The sequence below is a fragment of the Urocampus carinirostris genome, chromosome 18 (genome assembly GCF_059441175.1).
Source record: "Urocampus carinirostris isolate Australia breed hairy pipefish chromosome 18, RoL_Ucar_1.0, whole genome shotgun sequence".
Classification (NCBI taxonomy): Eukaryota; Metazoa; Chordata; class Actinopteri; order Syngnathiformes; family Syngnathidae; genus Urocampus; species Urocampus carinirostris.
In genome coordinates, this window is record NC_142366.1 from 3,869,104 (window position 1) to 3,890,376 (window position 21,273).

The 21,273-nt window shown below is 39.1% G+C and overlaps 2 protein-coding genes across 5 annotated transcripts; both read right to left on the bottom strand.

The window, feature by feature from the left end:
* Positions 1 to 3: 3 nt before the first annotated feature.
* On the bottom strand, positions 4 to 11,531 carry maf1b (MAF1 homolog, negative regulator of RNA polymerase III b). 3 transcript variants are annotated; one of them, XM_088322596.1, is made up of 8 exons: positions 11,065 to 11,531; positions 8,705 to 8,793; positions 6,763 to 6,894; positions 6,526 to 6,688; positions 2,476 to 2,597; positions 651 to 770; positions 486 to 584; positions 4 to 368 (listed from the first exon to the last, which is right to left on the bottom strand). In XM_088322596.1, exons 2-8 carry the CDS (start codon positions 8,785 to 8,787, stop codon positions 344 to 346), a joined length of 744 nt encoding a protein of 247 aa, XP_088178722.1. In that variant the 5' UTR covers positions 8,788 to 8,793; positions 11,065 to 11,531; the 3' UTR covers positions 4 to 343. The 3 variants fall into 3 exon arrangements, with proteins under 3 accessions (XP_088178722.1, XP_088178721.1, XP_088178723.1); XM_088322595.1 differs by having other exon boundaries at positions 11,026 to 11,531; XM_088322597.1 differs by lacking the exon at positions 8,705 to 8,793.
* Positions 11,532 to 15,332: 3,801 nt separating this feature from the next.
* Positions 15,333 to 19,628, bottom strand: zfand1 (zinc finger, AN1-type domain 1). 2 transcript variants are annotated; one of them, XM_088322216.1, is made up of 8 exons: positions 19,535 to 19,628; positions 19,338 to 19,380; positions 19,220 to 19,259; positions 19,026 to 19,153; positions 18,854 to 18,945; positions 17,571 to 17,689; positions 17,341 to 17,496; positions 15,333 to 15,548 (listed from the first exon to the last, which is right to left on the bottom strand). In XM_088322216.1, the coding sequence occupies exons 1-8, from the start codon at positions 19,587 to 19,589 to the stop codon at positions 15,372 to 15,374; spliced, it is 810 nt and encodes a 269-aa protein (XP_088178342.1). In that variant the 5' UTR covers positions 19,590 to 19,628; the 3' UTR covers positions 15,333 to 15,371. The 2 variants fall into 2 exon arrangements, with proteins under 2 accessions (XP_088178342.1, XP_088178341.1); XM_088322215.1 differs by having other exon boundaries at positions 17,571 to 17,719.
* Between the last annotated feature and the right edge of the window lie 1,645 nt (positions 19,629 to 21,273).

The following is a 21,273-nucleotide window of genomic DNA, read 5'->3' on the forward strand; positions in this document are numbered from 1 at the left end:
AGGCAAAATTATTAAATTATTTACTCACATCAGCAATATATTAGAGAACACAGGAAGGAACATACAGATCCATGGGATTTTTCATCTACATTCACGTTTGGAAAGAAGGGAAGTGCACATAAACGTGGAATAAAAACAGTAAATATAAACAAAAAATACATGTATAGATAGACATTCACAACAAACAGGAGTTATCATGTATGTATGTGTGTGTGTGTCAATGCTTAAAACAGTAACGCGTCCTAGCAGAGAAAATGTCATTTTGTCAAGTTTCTTACTTGCAGGTTTGTTGAAAGCAAAGCTAAAACATGCATTTCTTCTAATACCAAAAAGTGTAGAGGATTCAAGCACAGGCAACTCTTTGACACCTACAAAAGAACCAAAGATTGACCTTTATTTAGGTAATGAAATTGGAAAGCTTCTCCTTTTGGTGCAGGTAAAATAGAAAGGTAAGACTCCACTTTCACAAACCCAACTAGACTCACCTGTCCTCAGCAATGCCGTCCACTTCTTCTTGGTCATCCTCAAGCTCCATGTCCAATTCGTCCACATCCAGCCCATCCCCGACATAGCCGCTCAGAACACTGACAGGAAACACAAAAAGGTAAGCCGATAAGAGAGGGAAGTAGGCAGAGTCAAAGGGCGCTCACCTGACGTAGCGACAGGTAAGGAACACGATCCGCTTGAGCTTCTTGTTGTAGAAGAAATAGTTGAAGGACCAAAGGCTTCCTTCTTCCCCGAAAGGATCCGAATCCAGATCGGGATTGTAGCTGAAAAGAGAAAATGCAGTATTGAAGTAAATCCACTAGCGCACATTTAGCCAGACCAGATGAGATAGTGGACCACATTAAATTCAAACATTTGGCCAATCGGATTTTTCTCATTCATGAATAAATGAGTTGTATTTCTGTGGTAGTAATTCTGCAGAGTTATTTTAGTTCTGTATTGTAGAATTACAGTATTACAATTTGATAGTAGTCTTACTCGTGAAATTACGGTAAGACGTTTTCCATTGTGCGACATAATGAAGCACACACGGTTTTGTTTTGCTATTGTAGATTTGCAGTGTTGTGTTGAATGGAGCCTTGTTCTTGTCTGCATGCTGTTGAGAAATAAATATAACCAAAGGCGGAACCACAATGTCCTACTTCTCACACATTAGACTGCACACTCTGTCATAACAAGTATTACTCTAGAAGTATTTCTATAATAGTTAACATTGTAGCATTACAGAACTGCAGTTGATTTTTTTTCCTGCAGAGTAACTGTAGTTTTATTTTTTATAATTCACAATCATAGTTGATTGATGCAGTATTTTTGCAGAAAAAAAACTTATTTAGAATTACTATATAATTGAGAAATACAAAATATAACTAATTGTTGTAATCCATCATCTGAACCGCTTATCAGTAGGGTCACAGGGGTGCCAGAGCCCATCCCAATCATCTTCAGGCAGTGGGTAGGGGACACCCTGAACTGGCTGCCAGCCAGTCGCAAGGCACATGGAGACAGACAACTCACTCGCTAATTCACACCTAGCTACAATTACAATTTGAGGTCATGTTTTTGGAATGTGGGAGCGAACTGAAGTGCCCAGGGGATACCCACGCAAGCATGGGGAGAACATGCAAACTCCGCAAAGGAAGGCTGGTAGCCAGATTTGATCCAATGACATCAGAACTACCGTGGACTCACTAACCACTCAACCACCCACAGTGCCGCCTGTTGTAATATGTATTGCAAAATTACTGTGGTTTTGTTTTAGTAGTATGCTAGTAGAATTTAGTGTTTTTTTGCAGAATAACTATTAGTATTTTTATAGCATTTCTGTATTATAATTGTATGTTTGGAGGGCAACCAATTCAGGGTGTTCCCTGCCCCAATGCCTGAGGATAGCTGGGATGGGCTCCAATACCCCTGCGACCCTAATGAGGATAAGCGGTGCAGATAATGGATGGAAGTCAACATTGTAACTGGGCAGGAAGGGAAAAAGTTGCATTGGCAAAGACAGGTCGCTCGAGGTTTACTACATCCGAATTGGGATGCATTTAGGCAAAAAGACCGCTAGAAAGTGACATTTAACGAATCCAAATGCTATTGTGGCTATGCGAGAAGAGAATCTCTAAAGATTAGGGGCCGCAAGAGGGCGAATATCGACGAATCATAACAGACGCAGTACTGAAGAAACACCCATAAATGGCAAAAATTTAGCCAAGCGGACTGGAGTGAGAAAAAGATGCAGTACACGATAGTTGATTGATGTATTTTTTGCAGGATTATTGTAATGATATTCATCAGACAGACTCCCGCACTGTCGATTTTTAATCCTTTTGACCAAACATTGGACTGTTACTACAGAAATGAGACTGCAAAATCAGTATTTCTGTTGTAGTAATTCTGAAGTATTTTCAGAGAAAAGTCCGTTTTCAAGGATTACATTTGATAGGTCACTAAAGGGCATCATTAAGTGTTTACCTGTAGATGTCGCAGGCTTGCAGGTTGATCTCCTGGTCGATGGCGTTCCACAATTCTGGCCCCAAAGAGTTGAAGCCTTCGCCCACGGCCGAAAACAGACTGCTGTTGACCGCATTGGCCACCTGAAACGCGCACAAAACCCTAAGAAAGTAGTCAAAACTCTAATCTCTCGTTTATTTCGTATGGTGTAACAGTCTGTGGTTTGCAATAATTTGTGGTCTGTGCAGCCCTTTGAGACTCCTTGTGATTAACAGCTATACAAATAAACATGATGCATTCTGATTGTCTAAACAGTCGCCACTTTTCTGTGTGTCAATATTGTTGCTATCTTATTTGTACAAGAATGTAAAACAGCTTAAGCTACACGCAAATATTTTTCCATTTCAAGTTTCTCTATTGTGTCAACAAAACAACCTGGAGCTACAAATGCACAAAAAGGCAGCGGAAGATGCTTTCCATTGCCAACAAACTTGAACTTCTCCACATGCTAAAAGGAAGCAGAAAATTATTCCGGTTTTCCTAATCACATCCACATGATGGGGACAAAATATCTGAGGCAACGTTAATGGCCTTCCGAACAAAACTGACCAAAAGCTAATTTTATCTATATATATATATATATATATTATATGTATGTATATATATATATATATTTATATATATATATTTGTCACACTAATAACACAAGTGCATAACTCACATTTTTTGGGAATAAATCCAATTCACATAGAAATGTGCTTTATTTGCATAAGTAAGTCAATCATTTCAAATAACCAATCAATAAGGCGATACTATTTTTAAAAATAATTTGCCAGTACAGAAGTTATTTGTAAAAAAATGATAATGGCATGTATGTATAAAAGTGAAGTACTTATTGTTTGTTCTTTTCACGCCGTGTTTATTGTCCAGATAGCAAAATATCAGAAGTTGATCATGTCCTTATTCACTATAGTATTACAATATAGCAGCTAGGTTATTTTTTAAGTTATAACTTGACAGTACACATGTTATTTGTAAAAGAAAAAAAAAGTATTAAGTACAGAACTTTAATTTGTTGAACAAATGCTTGAGCCAGTAAGTTAAGTTTTTACTTTGGTTAATGTATATTAGAGTATTTAAATAAAAATGAGTATGACTTCCTGGGTTTTAACCATTACAGATCTTTTTGGAACACAACCGCACCACCCCCCCAAAAAAAGACAATATTGCATTACAAAAGCATATTTATCGTACCGTATTTTCCGCACTATAGGGCGCACCGGGTTATAGGGCGCACCCCCAAAAAATAGTTTTTGGTCCTATATCTTCCATAGATAAGGCGCACCGGATTATAAGGCGCTACAATGGGAACCTCGACAAAACAGTCAGATAGTTCAGTCCAACTGATTACCCCCTTAACATTCCCAAAGCTTGCAAAGAAGCAAATACGTGTCATTGACACGTGCGGATGCGGTGTCCGTACCATGTCACTCAAATGCATCGTTTCAAATATCATTCGGAAGGTTAAAGTCTTGGGATTCAAGAAATGCCAACCATTCCTTAGTTTCTATTTTCTTTTTCGCTCGCAACTTTACTGTGCGTATGACAATAAATACTTGGAATTGAGTTGAATTCACTCAACTCATCACAGCAACATCAAGATCGTTCTAAAACAAGATACCGGGAAAATATAAAGCCGCATAGCTCACCTAAGTTCTCACGTTCAATAATGATACGCAATCATGGTCTTCTTACAACCGTGAGTGTAGTAAATCCAGGAGAGTAAAATATTTACAAATACAGACTAATGAAATATGTTTCTTTATGGCGTAGTTTAGCAAGCTTGCTATTCAGTCATCTTTTTCGGCCAATTGCAGGGTTTGTTTTAGCCCTCTAGCCAATCCGAGGCTCCGAATAACTTCAGCCAATAACGATCGATTTAACGGATGATTGACACATCTTTTTCGGCCAATTGCAGGGTTTGTTTTGACCCTCTAGCCAATCCGAGGCTCCGAATAAGTTTAGCCGATAGCGATCGATTTAACGGATGATTGACACATCTTTTTCGGCCAATTGCAGGGTTTGTTTTGGCCCTCTAGCCAATCCGAGGCTCCGAATAACTTCAGCCAATAGCGATCGATTCAAATGATGATTGACACATTGGTTAGCCAATGAAACGCCGGTATGTAAATCCCAGCATACACCGCGGACTACTCCACGTTCGGGTCAAAATCGAGTCGACGGCTGTTGCGTAAATTGCGAGACCTTGCGGTAATATTATTATTATTATTATTATTTAATATTGAGCCATATATAAGGCGCACTGTATTATAAGGCACATGGTCAGCTTTTGAAAGAATCAAGACTTTTAGGTGTGCCTTATAGTGCAGAAAATACGGTACTTTGCCATCAAAGTGGATTATTGATGTCAGTACAGTAAGACCTCGGTTATCGCGGTTAATGGGGACCAAAACCACCCGCGATAAGTGAAAATCCGCGAAGTAGCGGCGCCCCTTCAAAAAACAAAACAAAAAAAAGATATATATATATTTTTTAATCATTATTTCTTAGACCTGGTTATGGGGAGCAAAACCACCCGCAAAAAGTGAAAATCTGCATAGTAGTGACGCCCCTTCAAAAAGGAAAAAATAAATATATATTTTTTTATTTTATTTTTTTTAGACCCGGTTAATGGGGGAAAAAGTGTAAATCTGCTTAAATAAAATCTCATCTCATTATCTGCACCGCTTATCCTTATTAGAGCCCCTAACTCGCGGTGCGTGTACTTTCGGGCGCGATACGCACGACACCGCGACAAGCTAAGCGGGTTGGGCGCTCGGTGCGGAGGCCGGTGTTATGCATCCCTGCCGAGATTTGCATCCCCTCGCTACTATAACCACTTTTACCTCATTTTATCTCACTTTTCGGGAATGTATGTGAACATATAACAAAAACCACTTCGTCATGCATTTGTTGGGAATGTAATACAACTTAAACCATTCCGTCTTTGTATTTGTTGTGAATGTACTCGAACGTTAATGCACACCGTATATAAATCACTTGAGAACTGTTGTGCACTCTACCATAAAGCTTATTATGCTGAAATAAGCTTTATGGTAGAGTGCATAACAGTTTCAATACGAGCGATTTGAGTCGAAAAAGGCTAAATAAACATGTTACCTAATAAAAAGTGATTTGTATACGGCGTGCATTACCATTCGATTACATTCACAACAAATACAAAGACGAAATGGTTTAAGTTGTATTAAATTCCCAACAAATGCAAGACGAAGTGGTTTTGGTTTTATGTTCGCCATTACATTCCCGAAAATTGATATAAAAGTGAGATAAAACCAGGTAAAAGTGGTTATAGTAGCTAGGGGATGCAAATCTCGGCAGGGATGCATTTCTCAGCATAACACCGGCCTGTCGGAAGCGCAGCAGAATGCGCGTTCACGCGACGGGGGGAGGATTTTGTACGGGAGTCGGATTTGGGCACAACACCGGCGCCCGGCGTCTCCCGCTCGGGCCGCGATGGCTCTACATGGTGCTACACGGCCCTCGATGGCTCCGGCCGACGGACAGGCGGCCGCGGGGGAAAGGGGTAGGGGGGACCTGTGGGGTTAGGGGGGCGGTGAAGCAAAGGCCGCACTAAAACCGCGCGCCAGGAAACGAGAACGGCGCGCCGTGCTAGGGTCGTCGGCCGAGGGGGATTCCCGCAAAAAGTGAAAATCTGCAAAGTAGCGACGCCCCTTCAAAAAAAAATAAAAAAAAATCTTTACCATTACAGATCGCGAAGCTCTGAATCCGCGAACGTCGAACCGCGAAGTAGCGAGGTCCTACTGTATACACAATTTAGAAACTGGATTGGTATTGACCAACTTGAGACTGAAAATTAGGTGGGTTTAATCTATTATAAATAAATGTTTCTACTTTTTGGAACACAACCCCAACAAAAAAAACGAGAGTTTACTTTATGACAAATGCATATTTAGCAAATTCTAGCATCGTCTGGTGGAGCACTGGTGTCTGTGAGCGCAATTTGGAAACGTTTTGGGATGTGGTACCGACCCAATTGAGACTGGGCTCCCTGCTGAATTCATGCGCTCTGGCAGCGCTAAAGTCGTAGTCGGGCCTGAAAGATTCGTTGAGCGTGGTGATGAGGTAGAAGATGGTCTTCCTGCAGCACTTGTCGCTCAGCGGGTTCTCTGCCTCCTCTGCGCTCCTGGCCAGCCTGAAAGACGCAAGGAACCTGCTGAGGAACCAGTAGCAACCTTTTTTCACTTTCTTTTAGTGTTCCAAACTGACAGGTCGGGACTGGCGGCGCTGGCCGACTGCGGCGGTGACAAGGCCTCCAGCACGTGCGGTTCGCCCTCCTGGCAAAACTGCTTAAACATGTGCTTGTCGTCGCCCGCCATCTTGCACGAGTAGCTCTCGATCCTGTCGGCAAACATCAGAAACCGGGATTAGAAAAATAAAATACTACCAGAAAGGATCGCGAATGTGGGGCTCGCAACCACCGGGTAGCCCCTTATCACCACCCAGTAACTCACGACTAGTGCTGAAAATAACTCAGTCATGGGTCGTTGTGATTTTCTAGGAAATTTGATTGGCAAGAGGCATGATTAGTGTCGTTAAATACACGATCAAGTAGTCCATAATTATTTTTAAAATTTGCCTTTTACCATATTCATATTTCAATCACCCATTGCCCTTATACAGGGCAGATGTTTTAGTGTATCTCTAGTATTTTTGTAATATAACACAGAAGCTCGGAGGTAAAGCGCTCGTCCTGGGATCAAGAGGTCGCAGGTTTAATTCCCGGCTCCTCCCCGTTATAGGTCAAAGTGTCCTTGGGCAAGACACTGAGTCCCGAATGTCCCCGATGAGCAAGGTTAGTGTGTAAAAGGGAAAGTGTGAAGCACATTGGAAGGTCTTCATTGACTTCAAAAGCGCGATATGAATGCAGAACATTTACATTTATCATTTTAAGCAGTAATATTTATGTAGTAGGACTTTTGTGGCATTGCTGTTATATTACTGTAGTAGTGTTTTTGTAGCATTAATAGTCATAATTTTGTATTACAACTGTAGTATTTATGCAGTATTTCTGTAGTCTTGTCATATTTATTTTAGTATTTTTGTCTTATTACTGTAATGGTATATTTTTTTAGTCTTTCGTCGTATTTGTGCAGAAATATTCTTTTAATAATTTTGTATCTTCTAGTAATGTTTTTGTATCCCGTCTGTAGTATTTCTGCAGTATTTCTGTAGTACTGTGCAGCGTTAAATTGATTTTCTACATTATTTTGACATATTCATACAGTAATTCTTTTCTAGCGTAGTCATATTTTAATTATTCGTGTAATATTACTGTAGTAGTATATTTATAACATTTCCATAGATGTATTTTGACCGGTGTTTTTTTTTTACATAGGCAACAACAACAAAAACAAATGCTCGCTTCTAGACGACTTCAGATTTTATCTCCAAGGAGTTTGCGCGGGGACGAGTCACTTTTATTCCGAAGGTCAGCCAGGAGCTGAAATCTGATCCATGGGAACATAACGCTAGTTACGCAACAACAAGACAACTGCAACAGTTTTCCCACAATAGTTGACCTCCTTTGCTCCTGAGAAGAAACACAAATCCATGTAAAACTACTTGAAGCGAACAATTCAAATGTGAAAACAGAAGATATCTCTGTGGGCAGCTTGAATGATTATTTAGATTTAGGTTTGCTCAGCACCTCCCTGACTAATCCGCTAAGCGACTTAAATAGTCAAGCTTTTGCCTAATGCTGCACAACTGGAACAGTGCATGTTGTTTATGTTTTGAGGTATGCACATCTTTGCATGGCCAAATGCAAGCACTTTTATGGCAAATTTTCCATCTTCTTTAGTACCAAATAAAATAAAAGATTCGGTGTTGTTGCAATGCTGTATTTTCTTATGTCAATTAATAGAAATGTATGTTTTTTAAATGTTTCTATGAACATTAGAGGTGAGACTAGATACATTATTGCACCATTTTCTGCTCCTCTTGCAAACGTAAAATGACTTTTTTAATAGTTCCTCCACCCAAGTTCATTTCTTTCATTACCCATTATATGTGCAAAAATCCAACATTCAATCAGGCTACAGAGAGTTATTTTTGATACATTTTGGTTAGAAACCTATTACAGGACTCAAAATTGCTTCCCTTAAAATGCATGTTTAAATAAATAAAAATGGAAAGAAAGGAGACTCACCTGCCAAGGATACGAGACTCTCCTGTTTCAGCACACAGTCGAGAGCTGAGTGCTTCGAAAATTGAGTTTTCCAGCAACTTCATTGTATTCTACAAGAATAGAATTAAATATGTGGATACATATAGACTATTAACATTGCATGAAAGAATGGCATTTGTGAAGAACTTTTCAGGCAATAAATTGCCACCCAAAGTGCTGAATTAAAAAAAAAAAACTACAGTACAATAAGACAATAATATCCCACCCGCCCCTCATCAACCTGAAACACCAAATACAGACAATGGTTAAAATGGAATAATGACCAACACATAGTAATAGAGCTTTGATTATGGAAAGGCACCAGCTAACCATGAGTAGAAATGTTACAAAAAACGGTATAGTTATGTACTTTTGATTATTTTTTTCACTTTACAGTAGTTAATAAAAAAAAAAAAAAAAAGACTAGTAAAATACAAATGGTAAATGGTCATTATATAGCGCTTTTCAATTCACTGAAGACCTCCCAGAGCGCTTTACAATGTGCTCCACACTTACCCATTCACAGACAAGATGTGCGAAAAGTCGTTATGCTTAAAACAAACACAAAAAAGGCTTGACGTGCCAGGACACCATAGCTTCGAAGAGGAGTTTATTATACTTCGTTTAAAAAAGCAGTCAAAAGGAGGTTAACAGCTTGAAATAAATTCAATTTGACATATCTTAGCGATAAAAAACAGACAAATGTCCAATATTAATAGTTTTTTTGGCAGAGGGTGCGTCTCAGCTTTTATTTAATTTATTTATTTATTTTAACAAAACAAGGACAAATAATAGTTCATAAGATTTCTTTAGTCTTTAAAAAATATGCCAAAAAGGCATCAACAAGACGCACTCTACCAATAAGAAAACTATAATAGTAATAACATCTTTAAAAGGGGCGTGTTGCTGCTCGTTTACAAAACAAGGACGTAGAATATGTCATTATTACAAATAAGACGACCGAAAATTTGTTAACAATCTTCTAATAGAAAATAAAAATCGAATCACATTAACGATAAAAAGAAGTTGATCAATAAAATGTTTATCCTGATAGGGGGAGCACGCCACAGCCTGTTTACAAAACAAAGACGTGGAATAGTTCTTCAGTATGTGTGGTATGTGCTTTGCATTTTTATAGTACCGCATAGCGCTTTTCAAGTCACCTAGGGGTGTTACAACAATCATACAGTAGAAAATAAAATTCGACGTATTAAGTTTGTGGTAAAATCTAAATATTTGAATGTTTTTGTTTTACAAAAGGGGGCGTATCGCTGCTTGTTTGCAAACAACGACGAAGAAACGTTTACTAAATGGTCTGCATTGAAATAGCAGTTTAAGTCACCGAAGACCTCCCAAAGCGCTTTGCAATGTGCTTCACACTTACACCCATTCACACACACACTGATAGAGGCCATGCAAGGCACATACTTCATTAGTTAAAAATTGTTAACTTCATTAGCTAATAAATATGTCCGAAAAGCGCCGACAATGTTTAAATACAAACTTGAGGAAAAATAACTTAATATTCATGTTTGTACACAAAAAGGGGCCATGTTGCAGCTGGTTTACAAAACAAGGACGAATAAGTTCATTACTTTTTATAAAAAGACCAAATATGCGTTAACAACCTTTAGAATAAATTATTTAAACTCGGTGCGTCAAGTAAGTGATAAGAAATAAAGAAAAAGTACAGAAAGCTTTATTCTCAAAAAAGGGGTGCAGCTTGTTTAAAAAAAAGAAACAATCGTTCATGAGATTTTACAAGTTAAAAAATGTCAGAAAAGTCCCAACACGGTTCAAATCAAAGCTTGACGCGATTAATAACTAAAAAGTATGTTCATGTTTGTACACAAAAAGGGGACATGTTGCAGCTTGTTTAGAAAATAAGGACAAGGGATAGTTCATTAAGCTTCATCCGTCTAAAACCAACGCCAAGAATGTTAAAATAAAACTCAACATGCTAATATATATATATATATATATATATATATATTAGTAATTTGTCCTCAAAAGGACAGCTTGTTGATGTCACATACGGTAATGGTTTATGCCTGCGCCAAGGACGAGTTATTACGGTACACGGAGTGAAAGTCTGGGAGTTGCTGAAAAGGTTATATTTTGTCATGAAATAAACTACTTTCATAATTGGATTTCATATTTTACAGTTGTCAAAACAAGGACGTGAGCGCATCGCCATCTTGAGGACATAGTGCACAACGACCGCCATTTTCTCACGCCCCTCCCCCACCCCTTCATATGGTCTTCCTGTTTCTATTCTACAACACAATTAACAAATGACTTACAAAATCGATGCAAAAATCCAACAAAAAGTCGTAGGTTACCCCTCGAGTCTTCCTCTCTTCCCTTTGCACCGCTTTCCCAAGATAACGTTATCTGCTGGTTCTGTTTGCGAAGATTATTGTTTTTTTTCCTCCACGCAGTCGTTGTTCGGCGTTTATAATCCAGCAATTAGTTGGGACATCGTTTCCAAGCACTCGGTCGAGAATGCACCAATCTGACCTCGTTTATCTTTATAGAAAAACTACTCTTCCCGATTAAATGCGAAGATATTAAATCGAGTTTGCGCTCGTCGAGCTCCGTCTGCAGCTGCATCCCTTTTGACCTAATTTCACAAGAAAGAAAAGGACTAAAAGCTTTTTGGGGATCAAGTCGCTGTTGTCCGAGCGACCGATCAGTCCGTAATAAAATAAGGGACGTAAAAGCTTGAAATACGAACAAAATAATATCGACAAAATCCGCAGGAGCCTTTCTGTTTACGAACAATGCAATCGACTGACTGAAAAAGACAAGCCCCCTTTTTCATTTATATAAATCAGATGACGCAGATCCAGAGTGGCAGTTGGTTGGTTTATATGTCCGTCATCTAAAAGGGCAAGCAATTGGCCCTAAAAATCCCCCCAGTGATTGGCCAAGAAAGTGTCAATCAAACGAGAGGCCGGGTGATTGGTCATAAATATTTATTAAGAAAAATGTTTATTACAGCCCGCTAGCTGGTTCAGAAAATAGACCATGGTGATGGGTCAGTTATTTTCTAATATATTTAATTTCTAACGGGCACAATAAAACATTTATACGGCCAGAGTCTTTAAATACATGATAAAGTAATCCAAAATTAATTTTAAAATGAGCCTTTTACCTTTAGTCGATTTTAATCACTCAGTGCTTTTCTACAAAGCAGGTGTTTTAGTGTAGTAGGATTTTTGTATGATGTTTGTAGTCATATTTTGGTAGTATTTCTGTAATAGTATATTTAGAGTATTTCTGTAATAGTATCTTTGTATTATAGTATTACTGTAGTATCATTGTAACATTTTCATCGTCAAATTTTTGTAGAATTTCTGTAGTATTTTCTTATTAGTACGGTTATAGTATTTCTATTTCTAGTATTTTTGTATTATAGTATTACTCTCGTATTTTTGTAGCCTTTCGGTATTATTACTGGAGAAGTGTTTTTGTAGCAATTCCATAATCATATTTTTGTAGCATTATTGTCGTATTCTAGTAGTATTTCTGTAGTACTATTTTTGTATTATAGTATTACTGTAGTATTTTAGTAACATTTTCATTGTCATATTTTTGTAGTATTCCTCTATTGGTTTTGTAGTATTACCGAGTTGTATTTTTGTAGTATTTTGTATTTCTGTAGCATTCTTTTTGTAGAACTGGTACAAAATGCCGCAGCGAGGCTTTTAATTAGGACAAAAAAGTACGATCATATAACACTGATTTTGGCTAACCTGCATTGGCTCCCAGTTAGCCTTAGATGTGATTTCAAGGTTCTCTTAGTATTATACAAAATCATACATGGACTTGCTCCCTCTTATCTTTCAGATCTGATTTGCTCCTATGTCCTGGTCCGAAGCCTACAATCTGAGAGTGCCGATCTTCTGGTGATCCCAAGAGCAAAGAAGTGTTCTGCTGGTTCGAGAGCGTTCTCCATCCGGGCACCGGTGCTGTGGAATGCTCTTCCCCCTGAGATCCGATCTGCAACCTCAGTGGAAACGTGATAAAGGAGTCCTACATTTGGTAAAGTTGTATTTTTTGAACAAGTTCATAGTTTCATAGTCACATTTCTAAAGTATCTTTGAAGTATCTTTATAGTATTTCAGTAGTAGTATTTTATAGTCTTTCTGTAATAGTTTTTTTGTGTTATAGTATTACTGTAGTGATATTTTGTAGTCTAACCGTCATATTATTTTTGTAGCATTTCCAGTCATATTTTTGTAACATTCCTGTAATATTCTGGTAGTTTTACTGAGTTGTATATTTAGTCTTTTGTACTGCTGTAGTCATATTTCTAGTATTTCTGTAGTAGCATTTTCGCAGAAGCATTTTAGTATTTCTGTAGTATTACAATAGTAGTATGTTTGTAGAATTTCAGTGTTTTATTTTTGTAGTATTTTATCTATTTGAAATAATTAGTAGTATTTCTGAACTGGAATACAATGTCAATCATAATAATTACCAAGAAGATAAATGTTTCAAGAAATCGCGTAAACATCGGGACAAAAAATTTATTTAAAAAAAATATGTACCCGCGATGAGAATAATATACCTATCTTACTTATTATATAAAAACAACACTAATACTATAGTCCAAGAAGAAAATTAATAATCCTTCAAAATATAGTGAAAAATAGTATTAAAATAGTACAAAATAATTGTTTATTCATGTAAAGTATTATGTTTCATTTTATCTCACTAAATATACTTGAAATGAACCAAATTATCCGGCATCTGCTATGTTGGACAATTATCTTTATTTTAATTTTTATATTTTATGAAAAAGGTAATATGGTAAAATAATAAAAAAAAAAATACTTGTTAAAGTAAAAACAGCATTAAAAACAGTTGAAAAAAAACTGTTTGTCAATACATTCATGTTATGATTTTTATTTGAAGTCAAGTTTATTTGTATAGCACTTAATCACAAGTTTCACAAAAAAAATGTTTTTAAAAAGCCTAAGTATCTGTCATTTTACTTTCCTTATTTTACTAAACTCCTCCTTGATCTGCTACCTTATCGTAGTAGAGGAGTTTGTGTGTCCCAATGATACTAGCACCTATGTTGTCGGGGGCTTTAAGCCCCTAGTAGGGTCACCCATGGCAAACAGGTTCTAGGTGAGTGGCCAGACAAAACGCAGATCAGAAGACCCCTTATGACGAGCAATAACATTGGTCCTGAATCTCCCTCGCCCGGACGCGGGTTACCGGGGCCCCCTTATGAAGCCCGTCCTGGAGGTGGGATCCCCTGGCGAGCGCCTGGTGGCCGGACCTTTACCCACGGGGTCCGGCCGGAAACAGCCCTAAGGGACGACGTGGGACCCTCTTCCCATGGGCTCACCACCTGCTTTTGGGACATGGAACGTTACTTCTCTGGCAGGGAAGGAGCCCGAGTTGGTGCGTGAGGTTGAAAAATTCCGACTAGATATAGTCCTTAGAGGGTGTGCTTGAGAGCGTGCCCCCTGGAGACTTCAACGCTCACGGAGGTAATGACAGTGAGACTTGGAGGGGCGTGATTGGGAAGACCGCCCCCCCGACCTGAACCCGAGTGGTGTTTCGTTATTGGATTCTGTGCCCGTCATGGTTTGTCCATAACGAACACCATGTTCAGACATAAGGGTGTCCATATGTGCACTTGGCACCAGGATACCCTAGGCCGTAGTTCGATGATCGACTTTGTCGTTGTTTCGTCGGACCTGCGGCCGCATGTTCTGGACACTCGGGTGAAGAGAGGGGCGGAGCTGTCAACTGATCACCACCTGGTGGTGAGTTGGCTCCAATGGTGGGGGAAGATGCCGTTCCGACCCGGCAGACCCAAGCGTGTTGTGAGGGTCTGTTGGGAACGGCTGGCAGAATCTCCTGTCAGAAGAAGTTTCAATTCGCACCTCCGGCAGAACTTTTCCCATGTCCCGAGGGAGGCGGGGGACATAGAGTCCGAGTGGACCATGTTCCGCGCCTCCATTGTCGCAGCAGCTGATCGGGGCTGTGGCCGTAAGGTAGTCGGTGCCTGCCGCGGCGGCAACCCTCAGACCCGTTGGTGGTCACCGGCGGTGAGGGATGCCGTCAAGCTGAAGAAAGAGTCTTATCGGGCCTTCCTGGCCTATGGGACTCGAAGCAGCTGGCAGGTATCGGCTGGCCAAGCGGAATGTCCCACCGGCAGGAGGCCCCGGGGGCGACCCAGGACACGCTCGAGAGACTATGTCTCGGCTGGCTTGGGAACGCCTCGGGATCCCGCCGGATGAGCTGAAGGAGGTGGCTGGGGATAGGGACGTCTGGGCTTCCCTTTTAAGGCTGCTGCCCCCGCGACCCGACCTCGGATAAGCGGAAGATAATGGATGGATGGATATTCTACTAAATATAGTTAAACATGGTTTTGTTTCGTTTTGAGAGAGGCTGTACTAAACTCCTTCACCAACGTCTTTGGATAGCACTTTTCTTTTTGGTGAGGCCTGTGAGCAGTTAATTATGATAATTAAGATGCCATATCACATGACAGTCACACTTTTAAATCAAAGATTATAAACAGTTATACAATGTGAATGGGACTGATATCAATGTAATCGGCATAAAAACAGAGTGAGCACACTCACATGGAAACTTTGATTTTATGATGCGATTGAATTAGTCAGCTGAGTCCAATATAATGGGAAACATCCTCAACACCACTACTGTCATTGTCCAGGTACTCAAGGATCACGTTGCCCCCGTTATATAAGGGCTCTTCTGGACTCATCAGTAACATGTGCAGACACTCGTTCATTGGGAAAGACTTCCCCGTCTCCGGATGGCAAAGGCGCAATTTCTGCGGGATATGAGGTGAGTTTTAACACAATTTTAAACACACACATAAAAAAAAAAACCATGATGTATTGTTACAGCCCTAAGAACCTTTTGACATATTGCCAAATTGGAAGCTTCAGACTTATGGATAAAAAACTCCAAACATTTTGTAAGAACAACATGTGAGACACAATCGTGAAAATAAATCAAATTTATTCAGCATTTTATATTGTGTTAACAAATACAAAATGCAAAGCGGGCGCTGCAAAAATATTGTCCCCCTTTTATTTAATACTATGTAGAGTCTTCTTTTGCTGCAATCACAGCCAAGTTTTTTGGGTATGTCTCTATAAGCTCTTCACATGTTGAAACTTATATATATTTCCCCACTCTTCCTTACAAAACAGCTGAAGTTCCTGAGGTTTTGATGGTGATGTTTGTGCACAACATTTTTCAGATCTTTCTACAAATACTCTATAGGATTGAAGTCTGTACTTTGGCTTGGCTATTCTAACACGTTTGTAGTGTTAGTATAAAACAATTTCAATGTAGATTTTGCGTTATGTTTAGGGTGGTTGTTCTGTTGTAAGGTGAACTTGCACCCCATTCTCAGGTCTCTTGCAGACCTTAACAGATTTTCTACCAGAATCGCCCAAAGTCTGGCTCCATCCACCTTCCCATCAAATCCAACCATCTTCCCAGTCTTTGCTGAAAAATAGCAACCCCAAAACATGATGCTGCCAACACGATGTTTAACAGTGGGGATGGTGTTTTCAGGGTGATATGCAGTGTTATTCTTAGGCACCTTATTCCAACTGTTATTCATGGCTTTTTGCAAATGCCAAACGGGCCTTTTTATGCTATTCTTTTAGAAAGGGTGTTCTTCATGCCTCTCGTCCATAAAGGGCAGATTTATGCATAGTAAGAAGAATAGAATAGAATTTACTTTTATTGTCATTCTTTGTAACCATGCACACAGAATGAAATGTCGATACACCTGACCTGAACAGTTAAACTGTAGCAAGCCGATGCAGCCGCAGCCAAACAGGGCGCCGCCATTTTAGACCCAACTTGCTGTGTTGGGAGTCATTAAGTGACCAAACCCCCCAATTCCAACCCTTAATGCCGAGCACCAAGCTGGGAGGCAATGAGTACCAATGTTGTAAGTCTTAGGTATGACTCGGCCGAGGCTTGAGCCAGCGACCTCAGAGTCTCGGAGCGGGCGCCCTACCATCTAGGCTACCGAGCTGGTAAACAATAGTTGACTTATTCACAAATTGACTGACCTCAGCTGCATATACCTGCAGGTCTTACAATTTGAACACGGGCCTCTTGGTTGAAAATGTTGCAATATCTTCTTTTATCCCATTCCAACTTTGACATTTTTCACCACTTTATCCCGGATTTGCCTATTGTGTGCCGTCAATTCTTCAGTGTCTGCTTTCACAGCCCTCTGTGCCCATTGCAGAGCAGGTGCATTTAAACGGAGATCTAATGATACTCAGTGTCATTGTTAGGCATTTAGGTAAGCATTTAATCGTTTTTAAGTCACTTCCTGAACTTCTGGAGTCAGTTGGCTGAGCTGAGAGAACAGAGGGGCCACTATTTTTGCAACACTTACTTTTCCGCTTTTTCTTGTTAATACTACATGAAATGTTGAAATAATTAAGTTCCAGTGCATGATTGTGTCTCACATGTTGTTGATTTCTAGGAAATATAATCAGTTTTGGCTACATGTTTCAAGCCTGAAATATGGCAATATGACAAAAAAAGTTCTTGAGGTGGGGGGGCAATACTTTCATTAGGCACTATACCTTAGCTGCAAGCACGTTGTTGTTGTTCTTAAGGGAAGCAAGTGAGGCAGCGTAATCCACAACCTTTCCCACACTCCATTTAGAGCAGAAGAACATGGGCTGACTGCTCGCCGCACATTCTTTAGGGAGATAAACTTGAAAGAAGGTTCGTTCTGTCTGTAAGATAGCGTGTGTGGATTATAAGTGATAAACTGGGTATGAGTTAAAATTAAACAAGCTGTAAAAGGTACCTGAGGTAAACTCTTATCTCCTCTAGCGAGTAATTTAAGTTTCATCAGAGCGACTTTGGCTGCCGTGGCACTGTTCTTCGCCCCTTTGCGTCCTCTGCTTTTGGAGACGCCCTTCGACTCTGAATCCACCAGAGAGGGACCATCAATCACTTCAAATAGAACAATTTTTTTCATTGCATAATTACCCATGACACATATACAGACAGTTGACCCTGGGAAACCGCCTTACAATGCTTCCACTTTACAATGTGAAGTCGAAGTTCTTTTAGCCACCCTTGATGACATTACCCCCACTAAATGTGTGTATGAGGAGTTGCGTCTCCAAGAAGCCTATCTGCTATTAATTAACGGCATATAAAATGCTGGTCTGCAAATGGTTTGCGTCACGGCGTCATGAAAATGCTGAAGCGCTTTTGGCTGAATTACCTCCCACAATGCTTCTCTCCTTTTTCATTAAGTTCAGTATCCCACCTGATCATCAATATCTTGCAAGTAAGCGAAATAATACTACTTTTGTACTGTTTTTATTCGCTAAGGTGCTAAAGGAAGAAGCAAAAGCCAGATAACTACGCAACCGAAGCTTGTGATTATTAAGAAATAAGGAGAAAGTACACGAATGGCACCTATCACTGAATTTCACGGATAATCCCATTGACGATCAGGACTAGATGGATTAGATTTAGATTTGTTTTTTTTTGTCTGTTTAGGGATATTCACTTTCACAGACTGTACCTGGTACAGGAGGCTTTAATTACATTACAAAAAACAACAATCCAGAATTCTCCTCCCTTCTACATCGACCTAATTGTGAATTTCCTCACAGGGATGATAAAGTATCTATCTATCTATCTATCTATCTATCTAATAACTGCAATGAACCAGCTCAAGTCACATCACACCATACGTAAATACAATTTAATTTTTCTTTTACATGTATATCTATTTGTTATGTTAATAATCTGCAAGTATATTACAGTTGTACTTACTCTATTCTATTTTGTAATTTGATTTTTTTTATCAAGCACAGCGGTGTTCGGAATATATTGATTGATATTGTATATCCCTGGCTATACATCAATTTCACTTTGCTATCCTCACCTCAGAACCGATTCATGTTGTATCCCTGAAGTGTAGGTGTACTGTATAAACAATTTGTGAGCAGAAGATCAGACTTTTTAATTTTACGTTTATCCTCTTGTGCCACATTGAATCTCGTTGTAAATAATATTTACTATGTTGTTATAAAGGAAAATAAAGACAATTAAAATTATAATGTTACTGACCCACAATTCTTTGCACGAGCTCCTTAGTTGCTGCCATGCGCGGCTTTTGCACTTCCAGCTTCTCACACTTGTGATCTTCTTGATGACGATGCCTACATGCAAACAAAATAAAAAAACGTTATCACCAAATTGAACACAGAAATGAGAACTTGGGTTAAAAGTGTAAACCTACACCAAACAGAAGTGCTTCTCACAATGCGGGCAGATGACGGGAAGCAATTCTTTTCCTTTGCAGTCCTCGAAGGAGCATTGGTGACTTGTGATCCCGGTTGCGGGTTGAGGTTCCTTCTTCACTAGGTCCTGAAAGCAGATTTTAAAAGTCTGTTACTTCTCTGCAACGGTACAGAAAGAGAAAATGTTGTTTACCTGTACACACGAATGAGCGTCTCTGCTTCTGTGTTCAAGGCTGTAAAAAGTGCAAACGCTTGAAATGTACGTTTATTTTAATGGGATAAAATATAAAGATTGTTGAAAATGAACATACCAATAGACTCCATTGCAGGCGTCACAAATAAATGGAAGGAAATCTAAATGGAAATAAGCGACAACCCTATTAATGAGGTTTTCAGATAACGATCATGCAGATACATGCTAACACTACTAACATACGTCAAACTTATTTGAAATTCAGAAATTTGATCAAGGATTACTTTTTGATCCTAAAAATAAGAAGCAAGAGACCTTGTTGATGACAAGAATCGATTTTGCAGTGTTGTCCGATGTCTAATTCAGCCATTAGCTTAGCGGTGCGTGTGTAGAAAAGCGACAACAAACATTACCCCGGAAGTTAAATCGAAATACCGCTGGGCTTATAAAAACTCGAATACTGTGTAATATTTTTTGGCAATGTTTTCAAATGTATAATCATGTGTTAGAGGTTTTACAACAATTCTAATATATATATATATATATATATATATATATATATATATATATATATACAGCATATTTTAAAACGTTACATTTCTATATTTTAACTGAAAAATTGACTTCGAAAATAATATAAAGAGAACCACCGTTAATAAAGATTCTTTAAACTCAACTCGAAAACAGTGTTTTTTAACTGAAACACAATGTTTTTAATGTATAATAGTATTTTGTGATTTCGACAACAATTATGATTTAAAAAATAAATAAATAAATAAATAAATAAATATATATATATATATATATATATATATATATATATATTATCTGCACCGCTTATCCTCAGTAGGGTCGCGGGGTGCTGGATCCCATCCCAGCTATCTTCGGGCAGTGAGCAGGTGACACCCTGAGCTGCTTGCCAGCAGGGTTGGGTAGGGTTACTTTAACTTGATTAATTTCAATTACTTATGTATTACTCCAATACCAAATATTCTAATAAAAGACAAAAGAAACTAAATATGAATAAAATTATGACTCACAACACGTGGTTAGCTTTCTCTCCTGGCTTTGATCTTCGGCAAAACTAACATAAAATGCGACAGAAACAAAATGAAAATAAATCCAAACAGCTTGCCAACATAATTTTTGCCGTTCCATGTATTCCGTTACTCCCAAAGCCTGCACAAAATGTAGTAATTTTATTCATATTTAGTCTTTTATTAGCATATTTGGTATTGGAGTAATCCAAAAGTAATTGAAAGTAATCAAGTAACCCTACCCAACCCTGGTTGCCAGTCACTCGCATGGCACACAGAGACATACAACTCACTCACTCATTCCCACCTAGGGACAAGTTGGACTGGCCAATTAACCTGACATCCATGTTCTTGGAATGTGGAAACCAACTTAAGCACGGGGAGAAAATGCAAACTCCACACAGGAAGGTTCGATCTCATGACCTCAGAACTGTCAACTGTGCTTACCCTGAAACTAGAAATCAACCAGGGTGGTATGTGGCACAGTTCTAAAGGTCCTGGGATCAAATCCAGCTACCAGTCTTTCTGTGCGGGGTTTACATGTTCTCCCTGTGTTTGTCATGGGTTTCCTCCCACATTCCAAAAACATGAATATCAGGTTAATTGTCTGGTCCAAGTTGTCCCTAGGTGTGAATGGCCAAGTTAATGGTTGTCTGTCTCTGCGTGCCCTGCGACTGGCTAGCAGCCAGTTCTGGGTGTCACCTGCCCACTGCCCGAAGATGGCTGAGATGGGCTTCAGTACCCTCGCGACCCTACTTAGGATAAGCCTTGCAGGTAATGGATGGATAGAAATCAACCTAATATTTGAGGGAAGTTTGTTCAATAAAAAAAATATCTTAACAGCAACAATGACTGCGGAAGTGAGGTACGGTTACTATACATGTGTATTATTTTTAACAAAACCTTGTAAGAAATGTTTTTAACTGTATATTAGGATAAAATAAGCCAACTTGTCTGGCATCAGCATGTTGGACAATTAAGCTGATTTTAATGTTCTTATTTCAAGAAAAAAAATAG